Source organism: Oncorhynchus nerka, linkage group LG10, assembly GCF_034236695.1.
Source record: "Oncorhynchus nerka isolate Pitt River linkage group LG10, Oner_Uvic_2.0, whole genome shotgun sequence".
Lineage (NCBI taxonomy): Eukaryota > Metazoa > Chordata > Actinopteri > Salmoniformes > Salmonidae > Oncorhynchus > Oncorhynchus nerka.
In genome coordinates this window covers 17,703,064-17,716,141 of record NC_088405.1, presented here as the reverse complement: position 1 = coordinate 17,716,141, position 13,078 = coordinate 17,703,064, and the positions used below count along the sequence as shown (strand labels likewise).

The 13,078-nt window shown below is 43.7% G+C and overlaps 1 protein-coding gene across 1 annotated transcript in view; it reads right to left on the bottom strand.

Moving 5' to 3' along the window:
- LOC115119311 (calcium-activated potassium channel subunit alpha-1a-like) overlaps positions 1-7,953 on the bottom strand; it is a 374,301-nt gene extending 366,348 nt beyond the window's left edge. The window contains exon 1 of the mRNA XM_065023097.1: positions 6,902-7,953. Within this exon, the coding sequence (XP_064879169.1) occupies positions 6,902-7,189 (288 nt within the window). The 5' untranslated portion in view covers positions 7,190-7,953. The remainder of the gene's footprint in view (positions 1-6,901) is intronic.
- Between the last annotated feature and the right edge of the window lie 5,125 nt (positions 7,954-13,078).

Here is a 13,078-nt window from a genome sequence, read left to right as displayed (position 1 = left end):
ATTTTACAACGTTTTAAATAGTACAATGATTCTCTACACAATGATTGCTTGTTTTGTCACAAAATCTGAAATTAGGCGAACTATTAGAAGTTTAGCAACCAGGAAATGGCGGAGTGATCACTGCATAGTGCCCCTTTAAAGACAAACAAACTGCAGCACCACCTCTCAGGCTGTCTCCCAATGTACTGCTGGCACTCTGCTCCCATTCCAGTGTGTGTGTCCTGGTCTAAACCTTGCATGGAGTCCCCAGACACCCAGTCTGGTCGTAGGAAGTACAAAGTAGGAAGTACAAGTCAGCAACACTGGGACACTAAGAGAAAATAATAGGATAGGCCCACACTAATAAGACAAACAGTGTTCCCCACTCTGCATCACTGTGTAGCCTACTGTACGCTCGTAACCTCTGTATTAGATATGCACATACATGAGCATGGTTTGGGTTGGAGAATGATGTTTGTCGACGACAGCTCTGTTCAACATCATAGTGCCCTCCAAGCTTGTTACCAAGCTCGAGACCCAGGGACTGAACACCTCCCTCTACAACTGGATCCTGGACTTCCTGACAGGCAGGGTAAACAACACCTCTGCCACGCTGACTCTCAACACGGGGACCCCCAGGGGTGTGTGCTTAGCCCCCTCCTGTACTCCCTGTTCACCCATGACTGCGTAGCCAAGCACGACTCCAACACCATCATGAAGTTTGCTGACAACACAACTGAGGAAGCCTGTGTCAGAGGAAGGCCCAAAAAATGGTCAAAGACTCCAGTCACCCAAGTCATAGACATTCCTCTCTGCTACTGCACTGCAAGCGGTACCGGAGCATCAAGTCTAGGACTAAAAGGCTCCTTAACAGCTTCTACCCCCAAGCCATAAGACTGTTGAACAATTAGTCAAATGGCCACCGGGCTATTTACACCCCCCCCCCCCCCCCCACTGCTGATACTTGCTGTTTATTATCTATGCATAGTCACTTTACCCCTACCTACATGTACAAATGACCTCGACTAACCTGTACCCCCGCACATTGACTCGGTACCGGTACCCCCTGTATATAGCTTTAGAACTGCATTATCCTGTTTCTTCTCTCACATTTCACATGTTTTATTTCATATCAATGTTACAACCTTCTTTCTCCATTGTTGGGAAAGAGCTCGCAAGTTAAGCATTTCACTGTACTTTATTGCACATGTGGATGTGACCAAAAAGCTTTAAAATGTTCCCCTGCAGAAAACACCTGCCTGAGTGAATGTGATAGGTGAGAGCCCTGAGTTGAGTGCCCATCCAGTGATCAGGAAGGGAGGGAGATGAGGTTAAAATAGATGAAGAGAGGAAGCCATTTAACAGTATTGGGACATGTCCCAGGGATGGTACAGAGAGGGGGTAAGGGCATGAAATGCAACACCACCTCACACACGCATCACCCCCCCCCCCCCGCAGCCATTAGTTTCCCCCTGATGCCCAGTATCCCCAGTGCCAGAGGCCCCCGCTGCCCTGAATCCCGTTACTAACACCATGCCAACGGAGCCGGCCTCGCCAGTCAGCTGAACACAGATCCGGTTTCCCTCCTTAATGCTCCCAACAAGCCTGTTCCCTCTGTGGCCAAGTGTCAAACCAACCCCTCCCCCCAAAGTCACCCCCGAGGACTAGCACCACTCTACCCTGCCTTCACCCTGAATATCTTTATACATTATATAGAGAAAGGAGACCCAGGTCAGGCATGGTTGCGTTAGAACCGCTCCCCAGGTACAAAGCCCCGTGTTTCAGCTGGGCTGCCTGGTTGGCTGGCTGGCCTGGGTGATGTGTTGACGCTGGTAATTCAAAGGGAATACGGGAAAGAGAAGCTGTTAGACCTATAGCTCTCCCTGGCATAATCCTAACTTGAGATGCAGGAAACTGCCACTCAAATCTTAGCGCGAATTTCCCATTGAGACCAATGCACGATTCAATGGTGAAGTAGTTTCACGCATGTTTCTCAAATTAGGTTTCTATCCTTTAATTACTCCTAACCAGAAGGGACACACCATCGTCACGTTAACAAACATCATAATGCCCAGATTCACATCCCCCAAAATCGGCTTAAGGGGTTCAACACAATCTGTCATCTTCTAAAGAGTAAGCCTGTGTCAGAGGAAGGCCCAAAAAATGGTCAAAGACTCCAGTCACCCAAGTCATAGACAGTTCTCTCTGCTAACGCACGGCAAGCGGTACCAGAGAGCCAAGTCTAGGACCACATACATACTACTATAGGACAAAGTGGATATACACATACACACACAAAAGTATGTGAACACGCATTCAAATGAGTGGATTCAGCTATTTCAGCCACACACGTTGCTGACAAGTGTATAAAATCAAGCACACAGCCATGCAATCTCCATAAACAAACACTGGCAGTACTGAAGACCTCAGTGACTTTCAATGTGGCTCCATCATAGGATGCCATCTTTCCAACAAGTCAGTTCCTCAAAATGTCTGCCCTGCTAGAGCTGCCCTGATCAACTGTGTCGTGTCTGGACTATCATTAAATGTGAAGACCGCTATTTTATCAAATCTATTCTCTGTGTAATTATTATTACGTGATTACACAAATCATGTAAACTTTGACTAGGAAGTTGGGGCACCACGGGAAAATGTTTATAGAGTCTCTAATTCCCAAATCGACTCTTCAGATATTTTCATATCTTATCGATTAGTCTTCTATGAATGTATCATTATTACCTCATGAGTTCTCATTACTGAACGTCGCAAACCCTTGGATATCTGCATGAACCCTAGCCTAAATGATGAATCATAGATATACAAATTGGCTTAATTATTTATTTACTGATTAACTAAATAACCACAGAAATACATAAAACAAACAATGGATATTGGTTAATAACACAATGCATTGATATGTCCCTAGTGGGCTAAACCCATATGACGGCTTTGGTAGACAATGAAAGGGGTGGGGACAGATAAAAGAGTGGGAAAGACTAAATTGATTCACTACACAGTTGATAATTAAATTAATTGAACTGCTAATCCTTTGCACATGAACGGCCGCTCATTCGAGAATAATTGCAATGTATATATTTACATCCGTATGCCGTTGTCTTCTCTGTTGGAATTGCTGGTCCGTATTGCCAGTCAGTTTATCAGAGAGTCTCTGGTTAACGTCCCCAGAAGTCAATGTCTTTCGTAGTTGTCGCTTTCTCAGCGGCTTTGGATAGTGTCTGTTGTAATGGATACGCCAGGCGTAGCGTAGAATAGATTATTCAGCGGACGTCGGTATTCTCGTACTAGACTTATGTAATTTCCAGCTGCAGACTAGTAATTCTACGTCTAGGATTTGCTCTTATTCTGTAGTGATCGATAGTCTCAGAGTTGAACCATTTCCAGCCGTGTAGCCAACACTACACTCTGTATGGTCTCCATGGACTACAGAGTTGTTGTTCTTAACCATTTCACATGTTGCGTCAGCTGCATATTTTCTAGTCTAATAGTCTATAGAATTGTAGCCATTCCAACGTGGGGACTCCGTCCCGGCGTTCTCTGACTTCATGTCAATTTTTTAGGAAGTGGGTTTTATACTCTGTGGAAAAAGGGACGATTCCATGACACATGATGTCATGTCTGGCCTCACGGGGGCATGGTCACTGACTAGTTAAACTTTATATGAAAATCCATACTCAAATTTAGAAGGCTAACATCTCATTACATCTTTTCACAAATAGTTCATATTTACTCATTCATTTTATCCAACATCTATATGTAAATCTGATCATTGAAAAGTGTAGACAAACAGAAATACAGTAATGTGGGTTTCCTGTCCTTCATGAGATCACCAAATGAAACACACTCGTCATGACTGTCCCTTAAGTGTCCACGGACCACTCCCACATTATCAAAAATAGAAAATTCATTTCATTATTCAAACTTTTGATGTCCAAGGGTTTCTCTGTGTTCCACAGTTTACATTCCAATCTCCAACACTACAGAGCATAGGGGCAGCGTGTTTTATGACAGACCATAAAACAGCAGACTTCCCACTCGTAGAGTGTAACCTGAACCTTCAGATCGTCACAGGAGAGTTATAACAGCTCTAAGTGTTGTTATTGTGAAGTGGAAACGTCTAGGAGCAACAACAGCTCAGCCTGGGAAATGGTAGACCACAAACTCACAGAGTGGAACAGTGAAGTGCTGAAGCTTGTAAAATGTGTCTGTCCTAGGTTGCAACACTCACTACCGAGTTCCAAAGTTCCTCTGGAAGCAACGTCAGCACAATAACTGTTCGTCGGGAGCTTCTTGAAATTGTTTTCCATGGCCGAGCAGCCGCACACAAGCCTAAGATCACCATGTGCAATGCCAAGCGTCGGCTGGAGTGGGGAAAAGCTAGCCGCCATTGGACTCTGGAGCAGTGGAAACTAGTTATCTGGAGTGATGAATCACGCTTCATCATCTAGCAGTCCGAAGGACAAATCTGGGTTTGGCGGATGCCAGGAGAACGCTATCTGCCCCAATGCAGTGTCAACTGTAAAGTTTGGTGGAGGTGGAATAATGGTCTGGGGCTGTTTTCATGGTTCGGGCTAGGAAAATCTTAACGCTATAGCATATGATGACATTCTAGACAATTCTGTGCTTCCAACTTTGTGGCAACAGTTTGCAGACGGCCCTTTTCTGTTTCAGCATGACAATACCCCTGTGCACAAAGCTAGGTCCATACAGAAAAGGTTTGTCGAGATCGGTGTGGAAGAACATGACTGGCCTGCACAGAGCCCTGACCTCAACCCCATTGAACACCTTTGGAATGAATTGGAATGCCGACTGCGAGCCAGGCCTAATCGCCCAACATCAGCGCCCAACCTCACTAATGGTCTTGTGGCTGAATGGAAGCAAGTCCCTGCAGCAATATCCCGACATCTAGTGGAGAGCCTTCCCAGAAGAGTGAAGGCTGTTATAGCAACAAAGGGGGGCAACTCCATATTACACTGTACTTGTGCATGTGAAAAATAAAACTTGAAGTTGAAATTAAGGGATGGTGGAGGCTGGAGGATAGGAGGAGGGTGGATGGAATGAGTGCCCTCTGCCTGTCCTGCTGTCATCCCTCTGATGCCCCTGGCTGTCACAATACAACACCCAACAGAGATGGGCGGAAAGGGGCCGTCCCCCCACTCTATGCCAGGAGGACTTTGCAGAGGGGCGGAAAGGGGCCGTCCCCCCACCCTATGCCAGGAGGACTTTGCAGAGGGGCGGAAAGGGGCCGTCCCCCCACCCTATGCCAGGAGGACTTTGCAGAGGGGCGGAAAGGGGCCGTCCCCCCACCCTATGCCAGGAGGACTTTGCAGAGGGGCGGAAAGGGGCCGTCCCCCCACCCTATGCCAGGAGGACTTTGCAGAGGGGCGGAAAGGGGCCGTCCTCCCACCCTATGCCAGGAGGACTTTGCAGAGGGGCGGAAAGGGGCCGTCCCCCCACCCTATGCCAGGAGGACTTTGCAGAGGGGCGGAAAGGGCCCGCTTTCTCCCTCTCGCAACCTTTTTTGGGGGGTGCAATTTTAAAACTAATTTCTGGTAATTATACACATTTTGCAATGACTTAAGCCATGTTCATATGATATCTGAGTGAGAGTGACTAACAAAATCAATGGGGGTCCCTGGAGGTCAGTGTCCCTGGACACTTATATAACTGGCAAGACTAACTTACTGTAAATTGAAAATGTTAGTGACTGTCAGTGACTGACATAAGAGGAAAACGGCTGATGCACCAAATGTATAAATTGCATGTTATTATATTATGCTCCCAGTAAGTTGAGACCGACTGACTTCCTAAAACAGTTTTTTTTAACCGACAGCATCATCTGTGCAGAGACTGGAGAAAACAATGAAATGCTCTTGGAGTTGCAGTGGTGTATTACGTGTGCAGTTTGATTTGATCTGTGAGGTGCCCACCTCGGAGGTCTAGAACTATCCAGCTAAACCAACAAGAGGACCACTTGTGCCCTATACAACACTGAGTGATAGCAAACTGAAGCAGCAGTTTACCCACAGGTGATTCATACATGATTCATTCTTTATGTGGGCCACCCCTAGCCTACTGTTGCACTGGAACAAACCAACTAGGCAGGCAGCACAGCAGGGGCATCCATACAGTCTATTTTCAGATCAGCCATCCAGGTTACATTCATCAAGCAACAACACCAGGCATTTCACAGACACAGAATACTGAAATATACCAATAATTGATTCTACTGAAATATACTAAGTATTAACTCTACTGAAATATACTAAGTATTAACTCTACTGAAAAACATGTAATAACTGGTTTCCCAGGGGCCTGGAATATTACCATAAAATAAGATAAAATAGAGAATTTTGCAGCCTATATTAGGTGTACTCCCCTACCACATAGACTGGCCTGTTATTGTATGTTGGTGAAAGTTTTCTAGCTATAGGGTAGTTGACAGCTCCTCAGCCTACCCACTGGGAAAAACTGGTTGCATCAACGTTGTTTCCACATCATTTCAACAATGTGGAAAACTTCACTATTTTTTTCACCCTACCTTTAACCTAAATCCAATAACATGTTTTGTTGATTTTACGTTGAATAAACGTTAGTTGACAACTCAACCAAATGTAAATCAACACTATAAGTTGATGGTGAGTCACTATCCCAGTGAAGGCTAATGCAACAACACGAATTGGACTCCAAGTCAATATGCCATGGTAAATCAACCACCCCAGCCCAGGCCGGAGAGCTTTTATAAACAATGGATGACAACGTCGGGTCATAAGGTGGACAGTAAAAATGTGTCAAGACAGACAGTGGCGTAATATCTATCACCGTAAATGTGACATTATGCACAACTTGCCATTATAATATGAGCGCCACATCAATAACAAACCGTTGAGGTGTTTGTCATTACCTTCTTTTTGATGTTACAGTGGCAGCAGACGGTCCACAGGTATTTGAGGGTCCTCCACAGGAGAATGATGAAGAGACCCCCGAAAAACGTGACCATGGAGGAGGCGAGGAATGCCCACCACATGCGCTGGCCATTGTTGTCGCAGGGCACGTCTGGCGAGAAGGGGATGATCACGTCCATCTTGGACATAGAGATCGAGGAGTCCGGATTTTTGTTAAAATAGTTATTTCTACTCATCATAGAGTTGCCGCTTCCATGGGTAACGGTGGCGTCCGCCTCAGCTAGCATCTAGGAGCCTTGGAGAGCCTATGCCAGCGTCCCCAGCCCCACTCACCAGCCATATTGCTTTAAAAAAAACTGTGCGTTGTATATTCTCACCCGCACTTAATTAATTGTATGTTTATTTCAATCTATTTCAGATTTCCACGACAGTCAAAAACGCAACACGCACTAACTGGACCGAAATAGCCGGTCGGTGTCCATTCGCGAGAGGCATTTAAATCCGCAGTAATGACAAACGTTGAGCGCTTTTCATTTTGAGAGCTTTTCCGAGTTTTTCAGGACCAATGCCATGGCAAAGATGGTCTGTCTCATCTAGCAGCCGTCGAGGCTGCCAATGATGTTTCAGATTATGATAGGCGCAGCGACATTGAAAAAGGGCTGTTTTCTTCAAACAGTTTCTGTCCGACCTCTCAAGTCGTCTTCCATCCAGGGATTCGGTCGATTAACAGCGGAAAATTGATTTCACTTTTCTAAACACCAATTTCATCGATAGCTTCTGCCATTCAAAAACCACCAGTCTATTTCAAGTCCCCAAACTGTTGCCACGATGCGAAAACACAAACGACATCATCTAGCGGAGTGTTCGCTTTCTGACATATAAGCGCTCGGGTGATGTCGCCTTCGCAACTGACTGTCCCCATTCCTTCCCCTTGATCCAGCCCAGGGTCGCGCAGATCGGCCAGTTGATAGTGCCTGTCAGAGCCGCTCGCTCCACTGAATGCTAGAGAGATTTACAGGTCGGAGGGGCGGTGCGTAGCTCAAAGATGGTCAGAAAGCAGTAATACCGCCAAGCGCTGATGTTTATACCAAGTGCCGGCCACTTGTCTCAGTCAGTTCCTATTGTGCTTTCAAGACCACTGAGAACTCGGGAAAATAAATAGATAAAGTCATGACGTCGTGACGTCAGGTCGGAAAGTCGGAGATCTAGAAGGAGCCACCGAGTTTCCGATTTGGAATTCGGAGTTGGATGACCGTTCAAAAAAATAGAAATCCCAGTCGCAGCTTGTTTTTACCGAGTTCTCAGGGGTTTTGAACGCGGCATTGGGCAATACATTGCGCTCTTTCGGCGTAATGTATTCACGTTGAAAGTGACACATGTCTCTGAGCATATGTGACTGTCATGTTCATTTGAACAGCAGCCGACTATCTCGTACTGTGATGCAGCAGCAACTTCGGTTTGAAATGCCAAGGCTTCCATTTTAGGACAGTTATTAGATTAGCCACATATGATTCCATCGAGTTCATACAACACAGCAGTTGTCCCCATTTTAATTCTCAGAACTGAACCTGATGATAGGAGTTTCCCTTGCTACACAGGCCTCTGTCACTATAATTATATTTTCTCATTTTCTCTTATCTGTAACTGACATTGGCTTATTTTCATCTTCATTTGAAGGAGGCTCCTTCAACCATTCACCATAATGTGTTTCCAGTGCCAAAGCCCTTATTCTGCCCCCAGTCAATTATCCTTTACATTCTGAAGACAATTAAACAGAGGATAAGACAGGAACAGGTGCCACCCACAGACGGATGTATCAGTGGCCTATAGAAAGACTGTGTCTCAGGACAGGACGGTCACAGAGGGCGCATGAGGACCCACAGCTGGGAGTGGGACTTGGACTGGAACCAGTGACCTTACCCTTCCAGGGGCTAAAACTGGACCAGCCCATCTGGTGTATGCCAGAAATGCCAGATGCCTAGTCCTCCCCTGGTTGATGAGACCAAGGACACACAGATCAAAAATATTTAAATCAATCAACAGTTTCAGGAAGACGTGTAGCCGCAGGTCGTGGGCAACCCTATGCTGCCCCACTTCTTGTGTAGTGTTTTCACTTTGAATGAAAACAAGGGGGTTGACCCCTGAGCCTTCTTGGGCTGGCTTTCTGGGCAGCTGCAACCTGGCCTCAGAGCATTTCAAATGATTCTGTACGTAAATCCGTGACACTCCATTTAGTATGATCTGTTGCGTTTCGTATGGTATGTATTCATTTGTGGATGTCCATCATCCATTTCATATGATATGTTACGAATTACAATTCGTATATGTTACTAATTGCACTTCGTACAATATATTAAGAATTTGCAAAACGTACAATATGTTACTAATTGCAATTTGTACAATATATTAAGAATATGCAAAATGTACAATATGTTACAAATTTGGGGGTTAAGGTTAAGGTTATGAGTTAGATTAAAGGGTTTTCAAATGGCTGAAGATATTTCAAGTCCACAAACTGTTGCCACAATGCGAAAACACAAATGGCACAATCTGGCAGCGTAGGGTTGAGGTTAGGAGTTAGGTTAAAGGGTTAAGGTTAGGATTAGGGTTAGCTAAAAGTTGTAGGGGAAGGATTAGCTAACATGCTAAGTAGTTGCAAAGTAGCTAAAAGTAGTAAGTAGTTGCAAAGATGCTAATCAGCTAAAATGCTAAAGTTGTTCGTGAAGCGATTCAACCATGCAACCTTTGGGTTACTAGACGTTCGCATTATACATCCACCCCGACCAACCACCCTCCTTTTGTTTATGCCTTAGGTAACCTTCTGTCTTATGTAACCATCCTAACATATCATACTAATTTGAGTGTGTCCCGGATTTACATTTACTTTGTTAAATCTAGTTTATGAGACCAGAATGCTGGGCAAGGTGCGTCTTTGTGTTAAATCCTGCCTACTTGAATGCCCCTGCTGCCATGGCCTGGTCGTCACTAGTTACCACAGCCACAGTCATAAACCCTGCTTATTTCTAGCATTTCTCTTCTTAAAATCAGATTTTATGCTGCGTTCACGTGCTAGTTGGAACTAGGAAACTCCCCAACTGGTAGAATGCGGCATGTGTTTCGGAAAGTATTCAGACCCCTTGACTTTTTCCACATTTTGTTACATTGCAGCCTTATTCTCAATGGAAGAAATCTTTTTTTTGACAGAAATCGACACACAAAACCCCATAATGGCAAAGAAAAAAATGGTTTTTAGAAATGTTTGCAAATTTATAAAAAAGAGAAATATCTTATTTACATAATTATTCAGACGCTTTGCTATGAGACTCGAAATTGAGCTCAGGTGGATCCTGTTTCCATTGATCATCCTTGAGATATTTCTACAACTTGATTGGAGTCCACCTGTGGTAAATTCAATTGATTGGAGATGATTTGGAAAGGCTCACACCTGTCTATATAAGGTCCCACAGTTGACAGTGCATGTCAGAGCAAAAACCAAGCCATAAGGTCGAAGGAATTGTCCGTAAAGCTCCGAGACAGGATTTTGTCGAGGCACAGATCTGGGGAAGAATACTAAAACATTTCTGCAGCATTGAAGATCCACAAAAACACAGTGGCCTCCATCATTCATAAATGGAAGAAGTTTGGAACTACCAAGACTCTTCCTAGAGCTGGGCGCCCGGCCGAACTGAGAAATCTGGGGAGAAAGGCCTTGGTCAGGGAGGTGACCAAGAACCAAATGGTCACTGACAGAGCTCTAGAGTTCCTCTGAAGATGGGAGAATCTTCCAGAAGGACAACTATCTCTGCAGCACTCTATCAATCAGGCCTTTATGGTAGAGTGAGAGCGTCTGCTAAATGACTTAAATGTAAATGTAAATGTAGAGTGGCCAGATGGAAGCCACTCCTCAGTAAAAGGCACATGACAGCCCGCTTGGAGTTTGATAAAAGGCACCTAAACTCTCAGGCCATGAGAAATACGTTTCTCTGGTCTGATGAAACCAAGATTGGTGGTTCCAAACATCTCAAGCATGATCAATGGAAACAGGATGCACCTGAGCTCAATTTCGAGTCTCCTACTAGCAAAGGGTCTGAATACTTCTGTAAATAAGGTATTTCTGTTTTTATTTTTAATACATTTAATAAACTTTCAAAACCTGTTTTTATGGGGTACTGTGTGAAGATTTGTTTTTATGGGGTACTGTGTGAAGATTTGTTTTTATGGGGTACTGTGTGAAGATTTGTTTTTATGGGGTACTGTGTGAAGATTTGTTTTTATGGGGTACTGTGTGAAGATTTGTTTTTATGGGGTACTGTGTGAAGATTTGTTTTTATGGGGTACTGTGTGAAGATTTGTTTTTATGGGGTACTGTGTGAAGATTTGTTTTTATGGGGTACTGTGTGAAGATTTGTTTTTATGGGGTACTGTGTGAAGATTTGTTTTTATGGGGTACTGTGTGAAGATTTGTTTTTATGGGGTACTGTGTGAAGATTTGTTTTTATGGGGTACTGTGTGAAGATTTGTTTTTATGGGGTACTGTGTGAAGATTTGTTTTTATGGGGTACTGTGTGAAGATTTGTTTTTATGGGGTACTGTGTGAAGATTTGTTTTTATGGGGTACTGTGTGAAGATTTGTTTTTATGGGGTACTGTGTGAAGATTTGTTTTTATGGGGTACTGTGTGAAGATTTGTTTTTATGGGGTACTGTGTGAAGATTTGTTTTTATGGGGTACTGTGTGAAGATTTGTTTTTATGGGGTACTGTGTGAAGATTTGTTTTTATGGGGTACTGTGTGAAGATTTGTTTTTATGGGGTACTGTGTGAAGATTTGTTTTTATGGGGTACTGTGTGAAGATTTGTTTTTATGGGGTACTGTGTGAAGATTTGTTTTTATGGGGTACTGTGTGAAGATTTGTTTTTAATGGGGTACTGTGTGAAGATTTGTTTTTATGGGGTACTGTGTGAAGATTTGTTTTTATGGGGTACTGTGTGAAGATTTGTTTTTATGGGGTACTGTGTGAAGATTTGTTTTTATGGGGTACTGTGTGAAGATTTGTTTTTATTTATACATTTCAGAATAAGACTGTTAACAAAATGTGGAAAAAGTCAAGGGGACTGAATACTTTCCGAATGCACTGTATGTAGAGGACACAGTTGTGAATTACTTATTTAGTGGTAATTGTCTTTTTACGTGGATTTTTACATACAGGGGGGCAAAAAAGTATTTAGTCAGCCACCAATTGTGCAAGTTCTCCCACTTAAAAAGATGAGAGAGGCCTGTAATTTTATTTTGAATTTATTTGCAAATTATGGTGGAAAATAAGTATTTGGTCAATAACAAACGTTTATCTCAATACTTTGTTATATACCCTTTGTTGGCAATGACAGAGGTCAAACGTTTTCTGTAAATCTTCACAAGGTTTTCACACACTGTTGCTGGTATTTTGGTCCATTTGAGTCCCTGGCGGCGTAGTGTGTTACTGATGGTAGGCTTTGTTACTTTGGTCCCAGCTCTCTGCAGGTCATTCACTAGGTCCCCCCGTGTGGTTCTGGGATTTTTGCTCACCGTTCTTGTGATCATTTTTACCCCACGGGGTGAGATCTTGCGTGGAGCCCCAGATCGAGGGAGATTATCAGTTGTCTTGTATGTCTTCCATTTCCTAATACTTGCTCCCACAGTTGATTTCTTCAAACCAAGCTGCTTACCTATTGCAGATTCAGTCTTCCCAGCCTGGTGCAGATCTACAATTTTGTTTCTGGTGTCCTTTGACAGCTCTTTGGTCTTGGCCATAGTGGAGTTTGGAGTGTGACTGTTTGAGGTTGTGGACAGGTGTCTTTTATACTGATAACAAGTTCAAACAGGTGCCATTAATACAGGTAACGAATGGAGGACAGAGGAGCCTCTTAAAGAAATAAACAAATGCATATAGCAGACAAGCTTATGGAACCATGTCTCAACCCTGCATTAGTCAAGCATCACCTACAGTGGGGCAAAAAAGTATTTAGTCAGCCACCAATTGTGCAAGTTCTCCAACTTAAAAAGATGAGATAGGCCTGTCATTTTCATCATACACTTCAACTATGACAGACAAAATGAAAAACAAATCCAGAAAATCACATTGTAGGATTTTTAATGAATTTTTGCAAATTATGGTGGAAAATAAGTATTTGGTCACCTA